We start from the raw sequence: 22,855 nt of genomic DNA on the forward strand, positions 1-22,855 counted from the left end.
GGTACCCAAAGAGGATACAAAAACCTCCATCTTCATGTGCATTGAGTAGAAAGAGAAGTCTTGATTCCTCTCAATTAGTTTTGAGACATGGATTTGGTAATATTAAGAGTTATGTTAGTAGGGTGTTGTGAATCTAGAAGTAATTGTGTTTAAGTTAGTGATTCCCGTAACATGCATGTATGGTGAACCGCTATGTTAGGAAGTGGGAGCATAATTGATCTATTGATGGTCATCCTTTGTGTTGAGGTCGGGATCACGTGATGGTTAATACCTACCAACCCTTCCCCTAGGAGTATGCGTTTAGCACTTTGTTTCGATTACTAATAAAAACTTTCACAACAAGTATGTGAGTTCTTCATGACTAATGTGAGTCCATGGTATAGATGCACTTTCACCGTCTACCATTGCTAGCTCTCTAGTGCCATGCAACTTTCGCCGGTACACAAACCCATCATATGCCTTCCTCAAAACAGCCACCATACCTACCTACTATGGCATTTTCATAGCCATCCGAGATATATTGCCATGCAACTCCCACCGTTTCGTCTCATGACTTGTGCCGTCACTCTCATATTGCCATTGCATGATCGTAAGATAGCTAGCGAGATGTTTCAACGTCATACGCCAAGCTAGGTCGTTGCACATCCTGGTACACTGCCGGAGGTATTTCCTATAGAGTCATCATTGTTCTGAGCTTTGAGCTATGAGTAAACAAAAGTGTGATGATCATCATTATTAGAGCATTGTCCCATGTGAGAAAAAAAGGTCAAAGAGACAAAAAAAAGAGAAAAAAGAGAGGCCCAAGAGCCCAAATAAAAAAAAGAGAGAAAAAGAGAGAAGGGACAATGCTACTATCTTTTTCCACACTTGTGCTTCATAATAGCACCATGTTCTTCATGATTGAGAGCCTCTCGTTTCGTCACCACCATACGCTAGTGGGAATCTTCATTATCTCAAAATTGCCCTAGGTCTTCGCGAGCAAGCAAGTTGGATGCACACCCACTATTTCTCCTTTTGAGCTTTCACATACTTATAGCTCTAGTGCATCCTTTGTATGGCAATCCCTACTCATTCACATTGATATCTATTAATGGGCATGTCCATAGCCATTTGATACGCTGAGTTAATGTGACCATCTCCTCCCTTTTTGTCTCACAACCACCACCACACTCTATTCCACCAATAGTGCTATATCCATGGCTCACGCTCATGTATTGCGTGATAATTATAAAAAGTTTGAGAAAGTAAGAGTGCGAAAACAATTACTTGCCAATACTAGGGTTGTGCATACTTTACATTAGTTGTGTGAGGATGATGGAGCATAGCCAGACTATATGATTTTGTAGGGATAACTTTCTTTGGCCTTGTTATTTTGAAAGTTCATGATTACTTTGCTAGTTTGCTTGAAGTATTATTGTTTTCATGTCAATAGCAAACTATTGTTTTGAATCTTACGGATCTGAACATTCATGTCACATGAAAGAAGTTACGAAGGACAGCTATTCTAGGTAGCATTCCACATCAAAAATTCAGTCCTTATCACTTCCCTGCTCGAGGACGAGCAGGAGTTAAGCTTGGGGATGCTTGATACGTCTTCAACGTATCTATAATTTTTTATGGTTTCATGCTCTTATCTTGTCAAACTTTGGATGTTTTGTATGCCTTTTATAAATTTTTTGGGACTAACTTATTAAGTCAGTGCCAAGTGCCAGTTCCTGTTTTTTCCATGTTTTTGACCCCTTTCAGAGGAGGATTTTAAACAGAGTCCAAACGGAACGAAACTTCCAAAAAGATTTTTTCCAAAACAGAAGAAGATCGGGGAACGTGAGAATCAGGGCAGGGGGCCAACAGGGACCCCAGAAGCCCCCTAACCGCAGTCGGGGGGGGGGGCCTCCCAGGCTTGTGGGCTCCCTGGGCCACCTCTGCCCTAGGTCTTCCGCCGATGTATTCCCTAAAATCCCAGAAAGAATCAGGAGATCATTGAAAGTACTTTTCCGCCGCCGCAAGCTTCTGTCTCCGCAAGATCCATCTGGGCACGTTCTGGTGCCCTGCCGGAGGGGGGATTCGGATACGGAGGGCTTCTTCATCAACACCATGACCTCTCCAATGATGCGTGAGTAGTTCACCACAGACCTATGGGTCCATAGCTAGTAGCTAGATGGCTTCTTCTCTCTCTTGGATCTTCAATACAAAGTTCTCCAAGATCTTAATGGAGATCTATCCGATGTAATCTTCTTTTGCGGTGTGTTTGTCGAGATCCGATGAATTGTGAATTTATCAGATTATCTATGAATCTTATTTGAGTTTCTTCTGATCTCTCGTATGCATGATTTCATATCCTTGTAGTTCTCTTCGAGTTGTGGGTTTTGTTTGGCCAACTAGATCTATGATTCCTGTAATGGGAGAAGTGCTTGGTTTTGGGTTCATATCGTGCGGTGACCTCACCCAGCGACAGAAGGGGTAGCGAGGCACGCATCGTGTTGTTTCCATCAAGGGTAAAAAGATGGGATTTTCATCATTGGTTTGAGTTTATCCCTCTACATCATGTCATCTTGCTTAAAGAGTTACTTTGTTCGTCACGAACTCAATACACTAGATGCATGCTGGATAGCGGTTGATGTGTGGAGTAATAGTAGTAGATGCAGAAAGTATCGGTCTACTTGTCTCGGACGTGATGCCTATCTGTATGATCATTGCCTTAGATATCGTCATGACTTTGCGCGGTTCTATCAATTGCTCGACGGTAATTTGTTCGCCCACCGTAATATTTGCTATTTTGAGAGAAGCCTCTAGTGAACACTATGGCCCCCTGTCTACTTCCCATCATATTTTCAGCCTTACACTTTTACTTCATTGCACTTTCCGCCTTCAGATCTCACTTTGCAATCAAACTTGAAGGGATTGACAACCCGTTTATAGCGTTGGGTGCAAGCTCTTTTGTGTTTGTGCAGGTACTCTGGACTTGACGAGATTCTCCTACTGGATTGATACCTTGGTTCTCAAACTGAGGGAAATACTTACTGCTCCTGTGCTGCATCGCCCTTTCCTCTTCAAGAGAAAAACCAATGCAAGTTCAAGAGACGACAGAAGTATTATGTCGCCGTAGGAGTGCTCGAGAGGAAAAGAACGAGTCGTACGGTGACATAGTTGAAGGCGATATGTTTTCATTGGGGTAGGATGTGTGTCATGCGTTCATAGGATAAGAGTGAGCGTTTGCATCTGTATTATGCCAAAGAAAATTGAAAGATAAAACAAGAATTTGTTGTGAGATAGATGGAGATCATTAAATAGAAAACCCAAATAATTAATATATTATTATTTCATGGTAATGCACGGACATTTAGCTAGTGCATATTACATGCCATATATCATTTCTGGAATGCTCGATCACTCAGTGATAGAAACTTTTGTTTTCGCGAGAATCACAGATACTAAATCTGTTTCCGCGTCAGTCCATAACCAAAGGTAAATGTTTATACACGGCGCGCCGGCCGAACCGTTTCAGTCGGACGCACCGCGTTCGTTCGATCTGGGCGGATCGCGCGCGTCCCCTCCCTCTGCGCAGGTCGCCGTCGCCCCCTCCCCCCGTGCAGGCGCCACCGTTGTGTGCTTCCCTCCCGCGCAGGTCGCCGTCGCCCCCTCCCCCGCGCAGGCGTCGCCGCTGTGTGCTTCCCCTCTGCGGAAGTCGTCTTCGCCCCTCCCCGCGCGCAGGCGCCGCCGTCGTGTGCTTCTCCTCTGTGCATGCCGCCCTCACCCCTCCCCCGCAGGCACCGCCGCACGCCTGGTACCCTTTGCTGGCGCTGCTGCAAAACCACCATCGCCGGTGCTCGGGCCGAGCCACAGGGGAGATGACATGGCTGCCTCCTGCCATGGACTGATCTGTGTGTATGCATGTATTAAAAAAAAGCTACAAGCGGTGTGCAAAAAGCTTCAAACGCCATAAAAAAAGCTTCAGCCGTTGATAAAAGAAGTTACAACCACGTCCATGAGAGTTGCAACCAAACTTCGCCGGAGTTTTGTAGGCGGAGTTGCAACCATGATAAAAAAGTGTTGCAACCATTATACAAATTTGATACATCAGTCATTCTTTTTTGTTGCAACCGTATTGTTTTTTCGCTACAACCGTTGACATGGGCGAGTTGCAATCATGATGGAAAATGCTGCAATCATTATACAAATTTGCTACATCAGTCATTTTTTGTTGTTGCAACAGTATTGTGTTTTTGCTACAACCGTTGACATGGGCGAGTTGCAACCATGAATGGAAATGCTGCAACCATTATACATTTTTGGTACAGTTGTCGTTCTGTTTTGTTGCAACCGTATTGTTGTTTACAAGGGGTTGCAACCATGAACGCACGCTGCAACATCCACGGAGGTTAGAAACGCACAGAAAGGGGACATAGGTGAGGGCGGCGACCGGCGGTGAAGGGCGGCCAACGATGAGGAGGTGAAGCGAGGCGGTCGGCGCGTGCTAGGGCGTCGGCGCGGGCTAGGCGCGTGCGGGGACGGCGGCGCGTGCAAGGATGGCGGGCGGGTGAGGGCTCGTGCGACCAGATCTGATGGCAGAGAGCCCTGATCTGACGGCTTGTGCGTGATCAGCGCGAGCCCTCGGGCTGACGCGCCGGCGCCCTATAACCAAACGGAAGATCTTGCATGATTTGCTCACTGCTTAAGTGTCGGTGATTCCATAACGAAAAGCTTACATACATGCCAAAACATCCATCGGCTTTATTATCCTTGAAAAAACAAGAAAAATGCATGCCCTGATTAAATAATTCGTCACGTGATCGACTTTGTACGCGCGGCTCGTAGTGCACGTAGCGTACTGGCAGCTCACGCTCGCCATTTCAAAACTTGCTTCGCTCCCGGCTCCATCTCTCACGGCTATATATAACACCGATGGCTCGGCACCAATGCTCCCCTGCTTCAGCAACCAACCAGTCCGGCGTCAAGTGAGCACTGACTGAGCTACCGATGGATCATGGTGGTGGCGGCGTCGGTGGCGGCAGGAGTAGCAGCCGCCTCCGGGACCGGCTGGCCCGGATGTTCCGTCCGGGCTCGCTGCTCCGCTCGACCTGCAACAACAACACTGCATCCACCTCCTCCTCCTCCTCGTGCTCGGCCGCGGTGGGCGTGGGAGCCGGCGGGGTGGCTGCGTCCAAGCCGCCCCCGAGCTCCACCTGCTCCTCCAGCCGCGCGCTCCTGGCCGCCGACTCCGCCGTCGCCCGCGACAGGGACTCGTTCCTCACCTCTTCTCGCCGCGACTACGCCACCGTCGTCGGCCGCACCGAGTCCTTCTCCAACGCCCTCGACCGCGTGCACCGCCGGGTGCATTCTCTGCCGCCTCCAGCTCGCTTCTCGGTGCACGCGTCGCCTCTGACGGAGAGCAAGAGAAGGGAGAAAAGGAGCCCTGTCCACGGTCATCAGCACCACCGCCACCGCCTCGGTGGCCGGATCAAGGGCGACAAGTGCAAGAAGCTGCTCTCCAACAACCCCTATGGCTTCAGCACCTCGGAAGACGACGACGCCCACACTGACGGCGACGACGTCTTCAGCAGCGACGCCGACCAGCGCGACCGCAGAGACGCCAAGAAGGGGGACGCGGAGGCCTTCTTCTCCTCCTCCAGAAGCTTCTCCTTCTCCTCCGACTCCTCCGAGTTCTACAGCAAGAAGAAGAAGCCAAAGAAGAAGTCCCCTGCCGCAGTGGCGCCCAAGCCGCCGCCGCCGACGAGAGCGGGGGCGAGGGGGCAAAGGCGCAAGAATCGCGTAGCAAGCAGCTGCGACACGTGCGGCGTGAGGGAAGGGTTCCGGCCGGTGGTGTCGGCGGCGGAGGAGCAGGTGCGCAGGGGGTTCGCGGTGGTGCAGCGGTCGCGGGACCCCTACGCCGACTTCCGGGCGTCGATGGTGGAGATGGTGGTGAGCCGGCAGATGTTCGGCGCGGCGGAGCTGGAGCGGCTGCTGCGGTCGTACCTCTCGCTCAACGCGCCGCGACACCACCCCGTCATCCTCCAGGCCTTCTCCGACATCTGGGTTGTCCTCCACGGCGGCTAGCCAGCGATCTCACTGGCTATCCACTCACTCACTCGGTTACTAATCCAGCAGCCCCAGGACTGTTTCGTTAACTACTACTGTAGGACTCTTATCATAATTATTAATCATGCCCTGCGTTCATGATTAGCTCGAACGATGCTCATCAGTTTGATCTTAGTCTTAATCTTGGCTGTAACTGGCTGTGCAGTTCCGCTGTAATGTAGTAGTAGTACGCTAGTAGTAGTAGTGCTGTTCTTGGCTCTGACCCAGTGTGCAAAAGCTAGCTTCTGATTTGGAATTGGATTCAGATTTGGCCAGAGAGCGCCGTGGGTTTTGTTTGCTAGCTAGAGGAGCTGTACGATGTTTGATTTCGGACGTCAATGATTCGAAAATCATGATGACACTACAGAACTTTGGGTTTGCACTTCCCCTGCCATAACACCACCACCCCTTTGTGTCGGCAAGTACTGTATCATATTGCTAGGGTAGTCTCCATGTCGATTTTAAAGATGAACAAATAATCATTCATCGATGCCTGACAGATTGTAAATGTGTGATTCATTTCAAAGTACGTATCATGTAGAGCAAGGTTTTAAATTGCCGGCTATTGGATTTAGTGCTTTTCCAATGAGCTATTTGGGGCTATAGCTGGGCTATAGCGGTAAGATTGTGAAGAAAAGTAAAATAGCTGGACACCGCACAAACAGCAATAGCGGCAGCTATAGCTGATAATAGCCGGCAATTTAAAACCCTGATGTAGAGTAAGCTTCTTTCAAAGGACCCCATTATCTGGCGTTCGATCGCCACATAAGAGGGCTGAGCCTAACTCCAACGCCGGACCGCAAATGGTTCGGCTGCGTCTGTCGATATAACAACGAATCAATGTCTGCCTTTCTCAATTTTGATCCATTTCCGACTCAACTTTGGTCCGTGTTTACGGTTGAACAGGAACGCGTGGATGGACGGAACGCACGTCCCCTTGTTCTCTCCTTGACCCGCTTGTCGGGGACACAACCGTCCCATTTTTCTTTCATTTTGCCCAAAACTCTCCTGAACCCCTCTCTCGTCTTCCCTCCATCATGGGTGACAAACCAGCGACCCGGCCGCGGCCGCACGCCCTGCGGCCAAGAAGAAGACTTCCAGGAAGCAGCGGTCGGAGCTCACACCGACGGAGCTCGCCAAGCTCGACGCTGAATCAGCCAAGAGGAGGAACTGCATACAAAGGACAAGGTGAAGAAGGCCGTTGCGGACATCGTCACCGAGGCGGCCGCGCTGCGTACTGCGGAGCACAAGGCCAACGTCAACGACAAGGAGGCCATCATTGCAAAGGCGCACACCCTCTTCATGTTAGGGTTGTGCCGACCCTGGCCAACCATTATGTCGGTCGCTGCCATGGTCACGGCCAGCACGGGCTCGTCGGTCGTCCGTCCTACGCAGCCCCGTTCCAACAGCTCGTGTGTCATGTCCGAGGCATATCGCGCGTTGCAACTCCACGACCATGGGCACACCAGGTTTTCCACGTCCCCGGACTACAACGTGGTTGCTCTGGCCTCGCCCGGGACATCATCGACCACAACGTCATGCCGGGGTACAGTGGCGCTGGCATGCCGTCCAACGGGACGCAAAGGAAGCAACCCCGGTCGTTCCCTTCAACGAACATGGCCCCCACCCATAGGTTGTTCTACGGAATGCATGTGCCGACGCACACAGTCGACGACCGTGACTACGCGGCATTGATGGAGAATGCCATCTTCAAGGGTCGTGGTGAGGCCTTCCACGTCGACGACCAAGGCCAAGATTTTAATTCCGACGCAACCCAGAGCTAGGACTGTCGTGGCCACTATGAGGACACCTAATTCGATGACCTCTATGAAGAAACTCAAGTCGACGACCACGAGGATGGCCATGGAAATTCTTGGCATGACGATGATGACTTGTATTGTGCAGATGAGGAAGAAGAGGTCGACATTTCGGTAGAGCTATTGGTGTTCATTGACGAGCTCACCCAAATGGCTGAGGCACAAAAGAGGAGGCAAAGCATTCGCACACGATCATACACTCAATTGGAGGACAAATTGATTTCCTAGAGTTGGATGGAGATAGGCCAAGATCCTATAAAAGGTGCCGAGCAAAAAGGATTCGTCTTTTGGACGAGAGTTCACAACCCCTTTCATGAGCGAAAGAAGTTTCCCACTACCAATTTCCAAGCACCCACGACATCAATTCAATCCTAAAGAGATGGGGGTTCATCTAAAAAGAGTGCAACAAATATTGTGCCGCGCTTGAGAGAGTTCAAACCCGTCCCGTGAGTGACCTAGGCATTGATGACTTGGTATGAACCTCTCATTTTTTTTGTTATGTGTTCATTCATGTTGGCATGCAATTTATGGTTTGATCTACTTTGTGTCCTTCCATGTTACAATTTTTGCCGCATCTTTGGTTGTCTAGGCATTTCAATCTTTTGAAGCCTTCAAGCCTCGACACAAGAACTAGCCGTTTACTCTCAGTTTGTTGCTCATCAAAGATTACCCCAAGTTCAAAGACCAACATGCCAGTCGTAAGAACAAACGAAAGAAGGTGGTCGTGGCTGATGATGGAGACTTTCTTAAGAGACCGATGTGGGAAGATAAGCTCAAAGGCTGACGAGAAGCATGGTGCGGCTTCTATAGCCTTGCAAGGAACATTGAAAAAACATGATGAGCCAAAAGGAAATGAGGGAAGAGAGGAGTAGCAAAGGGAGGGAGGATCAAATGAAGATCTAACTAGATCTCCAAACAAAGAAGCTTGACATGGAGGAGGCCGTAAAGAAGAGGAATCTTGACATCGATGAGGCCGCTCAACTCAAGAAGCTCGAGATCAAGGCCACCAATGTTGAGACCAAAGAAAAAGAGGTGGAACTTGCGTTCATGAGCGTCGACAAGAACAGCATGTCATTGGAGAGGAAGGCTTTGTTCGTGAACCGGCAGAATAGGATGTTTGCCCGCGATGGAATGAACAAGGTGAGACCATGATCGTGATGGCCGCCCAATTTGAAGGTTGGCTGGTGTGTCGGCCGCTCGCTTTGTTGTCGGAGAAAAACCTTTTACATTTTGGAGGTTGGGTAGTGTGCTGGCCGTTGGCTTTGTTGCCGGCCCCAAAACTTGTCGAGTTTTAATGCTGGCTTATTTCACGTCGGTTGGCTTTGTTTCCGGTTGAAACTTGGGTGACAGTTCTCCAGGCCGATCGCTTTGTTGCCGGCATGAACTGATGCGAACGTGGCCGTTGGCGTGAACTATGGCCGCTACCATTTAGCTACATCCTTTGTTCCATTCATATTTGCATGCACAACGAACGAGATGCGGCCACGCGCTGGGCGTACAGCCCCATTGCCACCCCCAAACGGACACAACCCCATTGCCACCCCTAAACGGACGAAACGTGTTAGAGCATATTTCTTCATATATGGTTTTGGTAATTGATGACAATCCATATGGACTAATGGTTGCCTTAAGTTATATTCAGAGGATTTGTCCATAGGAACTTCTTGAAGTCCATTTGTTAGTTTCAAGGAGTTTATATGATGACCAAGGTGGTATTCAAAGTATTATTCAAAGATTGGTCATAAAGACACAAGGTTGATAAAGACTAAGCACAGAGTAAATCAAGATGATCAACACACAAAGTGTACAAGATGTAACGAGAAGGATCAAGTGATCCCATGGTATGGTAAACATTGTCCATAACGCTTTTGTGTACTAACCCATGGTTTTCCTGAGAGTTCTATGTGGGTTTAGGTGTGTTTCCATGGGTTTGCATCAAGAGGAAGATCTCATTCAACCTATGAAGGATGACATCAAGTGGTGATCGTCATCAAGATTGCCGTGTGCAAGTTCAAGTGGAGCATCACGAAGATATCATGCTTGGAGCTTGTTGTCCATTGTGGTGGCAATGGACTTGTGAAGATGTGCTCAAGAGTGGCTCACCCATAGTGAGTATGGGGGAGCAATCAACTGGTCTTCGTCAAACCAACGCAATCAAGAAAGGTGGTCCATCTTGAGGAAGCCAAGATCATCGTCATCTAGCTTAAGAGGACTAGGTGCAAGGTACAAGTTTGCCCTTGATAGGTTTCTCTATTGTAGGATAGATTGCCGTACTATCAAGGGGGGATCTCAAGTGAGTAGCTTGATCGTATCGTTCATTGAGAGCTCAAACCATTTGCATCCTTGCATCATATTTCTTGGTTCTTGTTTGGTGTTTCTCTTTTTGAGTTTTAGAGCTTATGGTCATCTTCATGACAAGCTCGAGTTCATCGAAAACGGAGTCCATATGCATCTTCTATGATGTTTTCGATGTTGGAAGTTTTTTCCCGGTTCTTCATTCAAAGAGGTCTCACATCTCTATATCATTGGCATTTTCACAAATACTTGTTCATAGAGGTTGATGTTTGTATAGCTCTTGTCGTCCTGAATCCAACAAGCTTGAGTTTGCTAGATTCAGAGCTTGTATGCGAAAGTTATGGCAGTTTGAGTGGCCAGCGGTAGTAGTTTTTTACTACCGCTCTCTGGGCGGTAGTAGTTTTTTTACTACCGCTCCGTCGGACTTTTTGCGCATCCTGTTGCCTCAACAGTGGTAGGCACAGCAGTAGTTTTTTTATTACCGTGGTTGGTGAACCTATCGAGCAGTAGTACCGCTCCTAGCAGCGGTAGTACCGCTCTGCTCGGGTTGTGAGTGGGGGTTACGAGCAGATTCTTTCCCCCATTATATAAAGGGGGACTTCTTCCCCATTAGATGAAACCCATCCGTTGAGCTCGTGCTTTTCCCCCATTGTTGATCTTCTTAGAGCTTGCTAACTCTCAATCCCTCCAATGATTCTTGCTAGTTCTTGAGGGAAAAGAGAGGGGAGATCTAGATCCACATCTCCACCAATCACTTTCTCCTCTATGTGAGGGGAACCCCTTGGATCTTGATCTTGGAGTTCTTTGTGAGCTCCTTGTTCTTCCTCTCATATTTCCCCATAGCTTTTGTTGTTGTGGAGGGATTTGAGTGTGAGGGACTTGACCACTTCGTGTGTTCTTGCCATTGCAATCGTTGCATCGGTTTGAGTTCTCCATGGTGATACATGGAAGTGAGAAGTTGAGAAGCTTATTATCCTTGGGTACTTGGTAGCCCTAGAGATTGTTCTTCGTGGATGCTTTGGAATCCTATAAGCTTGGTGGTGCCTTGGAGCTCAATCATTGTGGTGTAAAGCTCCGGGCAAGAGTAGGGGTCTCAAATTAAGTTGTGGAGATTGCCCCGAGCATTTGTGATCACCTCTAAGCCATATGCCATTGTGGTGAAGCTTCGTGATGTTGCTGGGAGCCTGCATTTAAGTTGTGGAGATTGTCCCAACCTTGTTTGTACGGGTACAATGACCGTCCTCAAGGGTCCCTCAGTGGAATCACAACATCTTGCATTGTGCGAGGGCGTGAGAAAATTACGGTGGCCTTAGTGGCATCTTGGGAAGCATTGTGCCTCCACATCGCTCCAAACGAAGATTAGCATCCGCAAGGGTGTGAACTTCGGGATACATCGTCGTCTCCGCGTGCCTCGATTATCTCTTACCCGAACCCTTTACTTATGCACTTTACTTTGTGATAGCCATATTGTTTCTTGTTATATATCTTGTTATCACTTAGTTGTTTATCTTACTTAGCATAAGTTGTTGGTGCACATAGGTGAGCCTACTTGTTTTAGGTTTTGTGCTTGACTAATTAAACGTTAGTTTTACTCCGCATTTGTTCAAGCCTAAACTGTGATTATTTTAAAGCGCCTATCCCCCCCCCCTTTAGGCGACATCCACGTCCTTTCAGCTAACGAAACGGGTGTCTCTTTGGGATAGTGCATTGGAGTGGGCGTGAGCGTCAAAACCGACCGCAAGGGAGGAGCAGCCCCTCTCCAGTGACTGTTCTGGTCGTTTGTTGGGGCACGACGACTCCCAACCGACCCAAGAGGCTAGTTATCTTTATTCCAAAAATTTCATGTTTAACTTAAAACAAAAAAACCGAGTGATCTAGACATTCTTTTTGCCATGCTAAACTTTAAAGCGGCCATCTTGTAGATAAAAAACTACCATGAACTTCAAACTATCATGTTGTAGATAGAAAATGGCATGAAGAGAGAAAATACACAAATTTACAAAATGTGATGCTTTGATTTTTATTTTTTGAAAATTATCATGCTATTTTATTAAACCACCATCCTCTATATAAAATATTTTATATTGATAAGCCCTGAAATTAACAGCCATTTCATCTCTTCAACATTTAAAAATAAACAATGCCATCATCTAGCCATGGACAAAAACAATGCTTTTCTTATAAAAGAATGTCATGTCAATGTAATTTTTTTCCCATGACAATAAATAAATAAAAACTACCATCCTCCTAATTATTAAAATTCCATGTCCACAATAATGAAAAATGTAATGCACTATATAATTTAATTGCCATCCTGTTATTAATTGAACTGCCATACTCCTAGTAATAAAAATGTCATGTACACAATGATAAAAATGCCATGCTCTATATAATAAAACTACCATCCTTTTAATAATAAAATTGTCACATCAACACGTAATGAAAATGCCATGCCCCAATAATAAAGTTGTCATCTGGTTAATAATTATTCTACCATATTTATAATAATAAAAATATGATGTTATTAACAATTAAAAATACATGCTCTTAATAATAAACTGCCACCCTCTTGATGATAAAAAATGCCATGTTAATACTTTTTAAAATGCAGATCTCTTAATAATAAAAGACTGCCATGTGACATGTAATAAAAGTGACATCGTATTATAATAATAAACAATAATAATATGTTTTGCTACCTATGAATATAAAATGCACCTGGCAGGTTTAAAAACTCTAAAAATAAGGGGGTTTGTTCTTTTGAACATCTTAATTTCGTTATTTTTGGAATTTGTATAAATAAAAAATTGAATTTAGAAAAATGTTTAAAAATTAATTGCGGCGTCAGTCCCAAGTATTCATAACCTTTTCCCTATATGGGCTACGCGCACCATCCCCAACAAGGCCTATGCCCCTAAGGTTTGGGGGAAACACTAAAGTGGGGCACCCCCACTTAGCTTGGGGGCCAAGCCAACCCCTTGGTCGACGCCCCTCCCATGGGAGAGGGGCTAGGGCCGACGAGGCCCTCCCACATGCTTATATAAAGGTCAGATCTAGTAGCCCACCCCTTAAGATCAGATCTAGTAGGGTACTTGGCACCTCCAACTCTCTGATGTCAGCTGAGCTTCCCTTGCAACGGTGCCAGAAATAGTCGTGTCGACGGCACCGAAAATCCTTCTGTTGCGGCTATGCCTTAAGGGACTTCCTAGGAAAGTATGCAAAGGATTTCCCCCGTGGCCTTGGAGCCTTGCGTTGGTGTTCCCTCGAAGCAAAAAGGGTGATGTAGCACAACAGTGGTAACTATTTCCCTCAGTTTGAGAACCAAGGTATCAATCTAGTGGAGGAGTATCACAAGATCCTGCACAAACACAAAAGCTTGCTCCCAACGCTATGAAGGGGTTGTCAATCCCTTATAGATTATTCGCCAAGTGAGAACTGAAAGCAACAAAGTAACAAAGCAAAGTAAAAGCGGAGGTGTAAACGATGGATGTGAATAGACCCGTGGTCTGTAGTGTTTACTAGTGGCTTCTCTCATGAAAGCAAGTAGACGGTGGGTGAACAAATTACTGTCGAGTAATTGATAGAACCGCGCAAAGTCATGACGATATCTATGGCAATGATTATATCTATAGGCATCACGTCCAAAACAAGTAGACCGATACTTTCTAGATCTACTACTATTACTCCACACATCGACCGCTATCAAGCATGCATCTAGTGTATTAAGTCCAAAAGAACAGAGTAACGCCTTAAGCAAGATGACATGATGTAGACGGACAATCTCATATCAATGACAGAGCCCATCTTGTTACCCTTGATGACAACTACTTAATGTGTGCCTTGTTGCCCCTACTGTCACTGGGAAAGGTCACCACATGGTAGAACCCAAAACCAAGCACTTCTCCCATTGCAAGAATCATAGATCTAGTTGGCCAAAAAAAACCCAAGACTCGGAGAGACTTACAAGGATATCAAATCATGCATATAAGAAATCAGCAAAGACTCGAATATATATCATAGATAATATGATCACAAATCCACAATTCATCGGATCTCGACAAACACACCGCCAAAGAAGATTACATCGGATAGATCTCCATGAAGATCATGGAGAACTTTGTATTGAAGATCCAAGAGAGAGAAGAAGCCATATAGCTACTAACTACGGACCTGTAGGTCTAAAGTGAACTACTCACGAGTCATTGGAGGGGCGATGATGATGATGAAGAAGCCCTCCAACTCCAAAGTCCCCTCCGGCAGGGCGTCGGGAAGGGTCTCTAGATGAGATCTCATGGAAACGGAAGCTTGCGGTGGCGGAAAAGTATTTTCGAGGCTCCCCTGATTTTTTGTTGTATTTTAGGGAATATATAGGCCAAGGATCTAGGTCAAGGGGCGGCCAGGGAGGCCACAAGCCCTAACACCGCCGCCTCCCCCTGGTGGCGGAGTGGGGGCTTGTGGGCTCCCAGGAGCCCACATGGCTTGGCCCAGAGGCCCCCTAATCTTCTTCCGTTTGGGAAAAAATCATTTCGGGGTTTTTATTCCATTTGGACTCTGTTCCAAAATCAGATCTCAAAAGAGCCAAAAACACAGAAAAAACAGGAACTGGCACTTGGCACTGATTTAATAAGTTAGTCCCAAAAAAAGATATAAAAGGTACATAAAACATCCAAAGATGGCAAGATAACAACGTGAAACCATCAAAAATTATAGATACGTTTGAGACGTATCAAGCATCCCCAAGCTTAACTCCTGCTCGTCCTCGAGTAGGGAAGTGATAAAGAATGAATTTTTGATGCTTTCATGCTACCTAGCATAGATGTCCTTTGTAACTCCTCTTATGTGACGTGAATGTTCAGATCCATTAGATTCAAACAATAGTTTGCTATTGACGTGGAAACAATAATAATTCAAGCAAACTAGCAAGGTAATCGTGAACTTTCAAAATAACAAGGCCAAAAGAAAGTTATCCCTACAAAAGCATATAGTCTGGCTATGCTCTATCATCATTGCACAACGAATTTAAATCATGCACAACCCCGGTATTTGCCAAGTAATTGTTTCACACCTTTACTTTCTCAAACCTTTTCAACTCTCACGCAATACATGAGCGTGAGCCATGGTTATAGCACTATAGATGGTGTGGAATATGGTGGAGGTTGCAAGACAAAAAAGGAGAAGATAGTCACATTAACTAGGTATATCAATGAGCTCTGGAGATGCTCATCAATAGATATCAATATGAATAAGTAGGGATTGCCATACAAATGATGCACTAGAGCTACGAGTATGTGAAAGCTCTTAAAGAAAACTAGTGGGTGTGCATCGAACTTGCTTGCTCACGAAGACCTAAAGAAATTTTGAGGAAGCCTATCATTGGAATATACAATCCAAGTTATATAATGAAAATTTCCCACTAGCTATATGGTGATGACAAAACGAGAGACTCTCAATCATGAATATCATGGTGCTTAATATGCACAAGTGTGGAAAAAAGTGGTAGCATTGTCCCTTCTCTCTTTTTCTCTCATTTGTTTTGGTGGGCTCTTTGGCCTCTTTTTTTCTTTTGGTGGGATTCTTTGGCCTCTTTTATTTCCTCACATGGGACAATGCTCCATTAATGATGATCATCACACTTTCAACTCAAAACTTAGAGCAACTATGACTCTATATGGATTGCCTTCGGTAGTGTACCGTGGCAATGATCTAGCATGGCATAGACATCAATGGAAACATCATGCTAGCTATCTTATGATCATGCAATGGCAATGTAGACGTGGTGGCACATATCATGGTGGTAGTTGCATGGCAATATATCTCGGAATGACTTTGAAAAAGCCATAGTAGGTAGGTATGGTGGCTGTTTTGAGGGAGGCTAATGGTGGGTTTTGTGCACCGGCGAAAGTTGCACGACACTAGGAAGATAGTGATGGTGGAAGGTGAAAAGTGCATCTAAACCATGGACTCAACATTAGTCATGAAGAACTCATATACTTGTCGCATAAGTTTTATTAGTAATTGAAACAAAGCATTCAACGCATACTCCTAGGGGAAGGGTTGGTAGGTATAAACCATCGCGTGATCCCGACCACCACGCAAAGGATGACAATCAATATACTAATCATGCTCAGATTTCATCACATAGCGGTTCATCATACGTGCATGCTACATGAATCACTAACTTCAACACAAGTATTTCTAGATCCACAACACCTTACTAGCATGACTTCAATATTACCATAACCACAACTCAAAACTAATTGAGATGAATCAAACTTCTCTAACTATTCAATGCACATGAAGGTGGAAGTTTTTGTATCCCTTTGGATAACTACCCCTTTTGAGACTACTTTCATAGCATAGATCAACTACCAAGCCATGCACCGCTGTGCTCTAAAAGATATAAGTGAATCACACAGAGCAAAAGTATCTAGCTCAAAAGATATAAGTGAAGCACATGTGAGCTGAATTGTCTACCAAAAGATATAAGTGAAGCTCGACAAAATCACGGTGAGTGCATGTCTCTATCTCTAGGTGTGCAGCAAGGATGATTGTGACACAACAAAAATAAAAGACTCCTACGATACAAGACGCTCCAAGCAAAAACACATAACATGTGGTGAATAAAAATATAGCCCCAAGTAACGTTACCGATGGATTGAAGATGAGAGAGGGGATGCCTTCCCGGGGCATCCCCAAGCTTAGGCTTTTACGACATCCTTGAATCTCTTGGGGTGCCTTGGGCATCCCCAAGCTTGATCTCTTTCCACTCTTTATCTTTTTGTCCATAAGAACTTCACCCAAAACTTGAAAACTTCACAACACGAAACTTGAACAGAAACTCGTGATAACATTAGTATGAGAAAGCAAACCACCACTTCCTTAGATACTGTAGCAAACATAAATTCTACTTTTTCTTATGTCGGGTTAGTGTATTTTCAATCTTCCATGGCTAATACCCCCCGATACTATCCATAGTTTCATCAAAATAAGCAACCAACACAACAAAAACTGAATCTGTTAACAGCAGACCAGTCTGTAGCAATCTGTATATTTCGTATACCTCTGGTACTCTAAAAATCCTGAAAAATTACTAAAGTCTGAAGAATTTGCGTAGAAATCAGCAGCAAAAATAACAAACTCAAAATCTCTTACAGAAAACAAATGAAAATTCTTTTCGTGAGCCGAAAGTTTCTGTCTTTTCCAGCATGACCAAACGATCATCCCCAAGACTAATCATAACGGTTTTGCTTGGCACAAACGCAAAAAGAAACACAAAAAACACAATAATAATAGAATTATGAAAGTGTGTAAAACACAAAACAGAAAGAAAAATGATAGATACGTTGGGTTGCCTCCCAACAAGCGCTTTTGTTTAACGCCCTTAGCTAGGCAAAAAGTGATGGAATCACGTATAGTCATCTTTGGTGCTCAAACCATAAGTAGTGTGATCATTTATCATCTTAAGATCTTCATCTTTATTGGATTACTCACCACTATCTTTAGGAACAAAAACAGGCTTGACGGTCTTTTTGAGATTTGGAGTATTTTGCAGAACGACAAAAGCGGAACCCAAGTTGGTTATGACATCTTCTAATTTGCCAATTCTAGAAGAATATTAACTATAAGTTCCTTCTCCTTTAAATTTTTCAAAATGTTTCCCACTTTGGATCCGTACTGAGTAATTTGATTGTGGATCTTTCTATCCAAACCCTCAGTAAGTTGAACTGTGGCAAAAAAAAATTCAATACCGTCAAGCCTTTGCATCACGTGTTCCAAGGTCAAGATAGTTCCATTAACCATGAGCGGGGGTGAGCCTGCCAAATTCACGATAGCTCTATAGGAGTCAACAGTATGGCTCCCCAAAATGTTCCCGCCCTCAATGGTATCAAGGATATACCTATTCCAAGGAGAAATTCCAACATAGAAACTGCGAAGGAGGACGGTAGTGGATTGCTTACGAGTAGATATACTTTGAGCATTGCAAATCCTGTACCAAGCGTCCTTCAAATTTTCTTCCTCATTTTGCCTGAAATTGAGAACTCCATTTTCAGAGGTGTCGTTTGGAGTGGTGGGTCTAGCCATTGATGGACTATCTCACACACAAATGAGCAGGAAGAGAGAGTGAAACAGGCAAAAGAAAATGGCAAAAGAGAAAGGCAAAGGAGAAAGGCAAATGAAAACGGCAAATGTGAAGTGGGGGAGAGGAAAACGAGAGGAAACTGGCAACAAAAGTAAATGCAAGATATGAGTTTGTGAGACCTACTTGGATAGATCCTAATCTCTCCTCCCCGGCAACGGCGCCAGCAATACTTCTGATGTCAGCTGAGCTTCCCTTGCAACGGCGCCAGAAATAGTCATGTCGACGGCACTGGGAATCCTTCTGCTGCAGCTACGCCTTAAGGGACTTCCTAGGCAAGTATGCAAAGGATTTCCCTCGTGGCCTTGGAGCCTTGCGTTGGTGTTCCCTCGAAGCGGAAAGGGTGATGTAGCACAGCGGTGGTAAGTATTTCCCTCAGTTTGAGAACCAAGGTATCAATCCAGTGGAGGAGTATCACAAGATCCTGCACAAACACAAAAGCTTGCTCCCAACGCTATGAAGGGGTTGTCAATCCCTTATAGATTGTTCGCCAAGTGAGAACTGAAAGCAACAAAGTAACAAAGCAAAGTAAAAGCGGAGGGGTAAACGATGGATGTGAATAGACCCGGGGTCCGTAGTGTTTACTAGTGGCTTCTCTCATGAAAGCAAGTAGACGGTGGGTGAACAAATTACTGTCGAGCAATTGATAAAACTGTGCAAAGTCGTGACGATATCTATGGCAATGATTATATCTATAGGCATCACGTCAAAAACAAGTAGACCGATACTTTTTGCATCTACTATTATTACTCCACACGTCGACCGCTATCCAGCATGCATCTAGTGTATTAAGTCCAAAAGAACAGAGTAATGCGTTAAGCAAGCTGACATGATGTAGACGGACAATCTCATATCATGATTGCAGCAAGCCAGCTTTGACTCTTGGCTAACCTGTACTACGACTACAAGTTCTTTCTTTGAGGTGGGATAGCGCACACGAGTCCACATATTCACCAATTCAATACACCACTATGGATCCACTCTCGTCTCCCTATGAGAAGGCCTTCCATAGCACTCACACTTATTTTGCATGTTTTAGAGTATCCATTTAAATTATCTATGTACCATGTAATGGTTCCAAGTAGTCCATATCCGAGGACGCGGCTATTCGAACAGATTGATTCACCCTGCACGGGTATACTTCTTCACACATGCTCTCACCACTTAGCACCATATGCACGTCATGCATCTCGGCAACCTTCAAGCGGAAGCACTGGCGTGGGTGTCGGCCACGACCGTTAACCACACAAGACCCTAGTCCAGGTTTATCGCCTATTTGAGATTGAACCCACAAGGAAGTCCGGCCGAGGTTTCCTCTACGGCCCCAAACGATGTGCGCAGGGTTCCCAAGCCCACCATCCGGGTGCCACTTGGTACACCGTGCCACTGTGTATCTACCGTAGAGAAGCCTACCCCGTCGAGAAGAGCTAAACACGGCCACCAATACTTTTCCTACAAACACCAGAAACTAATTGCAACTCTTGGACAGGGATCTAAGCAATTAATAAGCCGAGCGGGGTCATATTTCAGGGCCCAATGCATGGTAGTATCTTGTCTTGGATAACATACACAGAACTCAGTTCTTAAGGACGGTCCGAATGAGACAACCCACCATGTACTCCTACATGGCCTCTCATCGCTACCTTTACCAAATCGAATTCACACTTTTACTCTCACACTGTAGGACATGAACACAACCATTCCGATTCATCATCCAAATGGATCAGACCCGACACGACTCTAAGCATAGCAGGCATTGTAAGCAAGCATGGATGAGTAAGCACAACAAAGCTCAAGCAGATGCTACTCATGCTAAGGTCGTTTCAACTATTTACTGTGACAAAATCAGGTCATGAAGAGGAATGGGTTCAACTACCGATAACATGTACAGTTGAATCATGTTTGTCCTAATGCAGTAAAAGAGAGCAGGAACGAGAGAGTGGGTTTATATCAATATGCTCAAGGGGGTTTGCTTGCCTGACACGTCTGAAGACAGCAATGAGTCTTCATCAATGTCAACGATCACATCGTCGGAACCATCGTCTACCGGGAGGGAACAACACCGACAAACAAGAAACGAACAACAATTACTTCACGGAAATGCAACACTATGATGCATGATCAAGAAATGGAGATGAAATGTGACACGGCCAATATAGCTACCATTTCTTAGGTTGAAGCTGGATTTGAATCAGGATTCAAACATCACTTCAACAAGGTATTTTCCGGATACCCTTTTAATTGATTCGACCTGAAGCTGAGGTATAACTTGTTTTTAACATGCATGAAGATGGCAATTTGAGGTACTGGTTTTGCTAGCTCAATGTTTGATCATAGTAATTGAAGTGGAATTCAAATAGGAATCAAATTCCAACTCCAAACTATTTATTAAATTTACCCTATTCATCATTTTGCCTATTTGGTGTTGTTAACTTTCTGAAACCAACATGAAAATGCCATGATCAGATTCTTTGGATTTTTCTGATCCTTTTTCATATGTAAATTGTTTTCATTGGACTTACAGATTATTTTCTATGATTTTTAGAAGTTTTAGGCATTTTCTGGAATTTCTTTTATATTAGAAAATACTTTTATTGCGTCAGCACTGCGTCATCATGTCAGCTGACCCAGGTCAGAGTCAAACCTGACGTGTGTGGTCCACACGTCAGTGATAGAGTTTAGCTAACGGGGTTTTATTAACTAACTAATGAATTAATTAGAAGTGGGGACCGTCTGTCCGTGAGTCATTAGGTTAGCTAAACTTAATTAGTTAATTTTCGTGATTAACTAAACTTAACAGGGCCAGGCCCCACGTGTCTGTGACCTTGGGAGGTCAAACACCTGGTCAAGGGGCCAGAACCACCGACGGCTCAACGCCGGCGACTCGAGACGCGGTGGAGCTCATCGGACTTCGCCATCCGGCGACAATTTGGACGGCCGAAACCATCTACGCGAAGCCCAGGTTGGACCGCATCCATCCCGACCCAGCCACGGGCCAGGAGGTGGCCGGAACGAGGGCGGCGACGACCTCGGGCGGCGGCCGGACTTGGCCATGGTGGGGCTAATGCTAGGAGGCGCGGGAGGAGGATATGAGGCCGGTTGCGGCTCCACGCGAGCTCACCGAGCACTCCAGAGTGCACAGCAGGGCGAGGGAGGCCCTGGCCACGGCGGCCATGGCCGGCGGCGAGGACCTCAAGGGATCCGTGGATAGAAGGAGTTAGAGGACACGAGAACGCGATGGGGAGGGGAAAATCGATCGAGAGCCTCACTGCGAACCTTCTAGCACCGGTGGCGAGCTCGGAGATACGTCGGAGGCAGCAAATGGACGGCGGCAACATCCCATGGCAGAGAGAGGCAGAGGGGAAAAAGAGAGGGAGAGAGGAAGGAAAAAAGATAAGGCACAGGGGTCCGGGGGAGGAAGGGAAGAGAGGCACGGGGGTGAGGCGTCGCGCTGGCTAGGAGGGCCAGGCAGGAAGGAGGAGGTGGCGCCCCTGGCCACGGTGTCGTGCTCATCTTCTCCCCTGCCTTGTGGCAGGAGGAGGGAGACGACAGGGGGCCCCCTGGTAGGCTCGGCCTGGAGGTAAGCGACAGGTAAGTCTCTCTCGCTCTCTCTTTTCCTTTTTCTATTTTTATTTCTTTCTGGCATTTAGATTTAGGTTTTAAATAAAATGTTTAACTATTTTATAAAACCCTAAAATAGTGTTATGTGACAGAGATAAAATAATCAATGCCACAAAATAGTTTCAACATTTTTGAAACTTTTATTTTAAAAGAAAACAAAATAACTCCATTCCAAATAGTTATTTGATCAAATCAAAAATCCATTTCAAAATGTTTCTGTGACTTCAAATTTTGGTTTGACAAATTTATTCCCTGTCACTATTTTCCCAATAATTTGGAACATTTTCCTGGTCCCTTTTAAGGTAATATTTTTATTGGCCCTTTGTCAAATTTCAATTCATTTGGGCTTGATCACTTCCCTTTTGTAGATCATCCCCATTCCAATGAGTTGATTTGAATGCATGCATGAATGCGTGGCAAACAGAGCTATGCTAGGGTTGTGACAACTCACCCTCACTAAACAAGAATCTCGTCCCGAGATTCAGGCGTAGTCGGGAAGAGGAAGAGGGGCACTAGACTATCGGAATCTTCATGATCCAATTGCCCTTCTTGAAGGTGTTGATTCATTGCATCAGGTTGAACTTGGCATCTTTGTCTTTGAGGTCTTCATCTAACGCGACGACAAGAACAGGAGGACTCTACAAGACTCGATCTCCTCAAAGATCGAGCAACTCAAGATCAACTCATAGAATGAGACATAGGAACGTCCCTTCAGCTGAGACACAACACACATAACACGGATGAGGAAATGGGACATATAACAGAGGTTCAATTGGTAGGCAACAAATCCACGCTTAAGACAGATGATGACGAGGTTTCAAACTAGCGAGGATTCAGTTACCCTTCATACCATAACGGGGCACCGTAGGAGGGTGACTCGCAGACTTATTCCCTTAAGTGGCAAAAGGAA

General features: G+C 45.5%; 1 protein-coding gene across 1 annotated transcript; it reads left to right on the top strand.

The window, feature by feature from the left end:
• The first annotated feature begins 4,674 nt into the window (after positions 1–4,674).
• On the top strand, positions 4,675–6,350 carry LOC123439673. Its single transcript, XM_045116364.1, has one exon. It carries the CDS (start codon positions 4,978–4,980, stop codon positions 6,052–6,054), a length of 1,077 nt encoding a protein of 358 aa, XP_044972299.1. The 5' UTR covers positions 4,675–4,977; the 3' UTR covers positions 6,055–6,350.
• The last annotated feature ends 16,505 nt before the right edge of the window (positions 6,351–22,855 follow it).

Source organism: Hordeum vulgare, chromosome 3H, assembly GCF_904849725.1.
Source record: "Hordeum vulgare subsp. vulgare chromosome 3H, MorexV3_pseudomolecules_assembly, whole genome shotgun sequence".
Lineage (NCBI taxonomy): Eukaryota > Viridiplantae > Streptophyta > Magnoliopsida > Poales > Poaceae > Hordeum > Hordeum vulgare.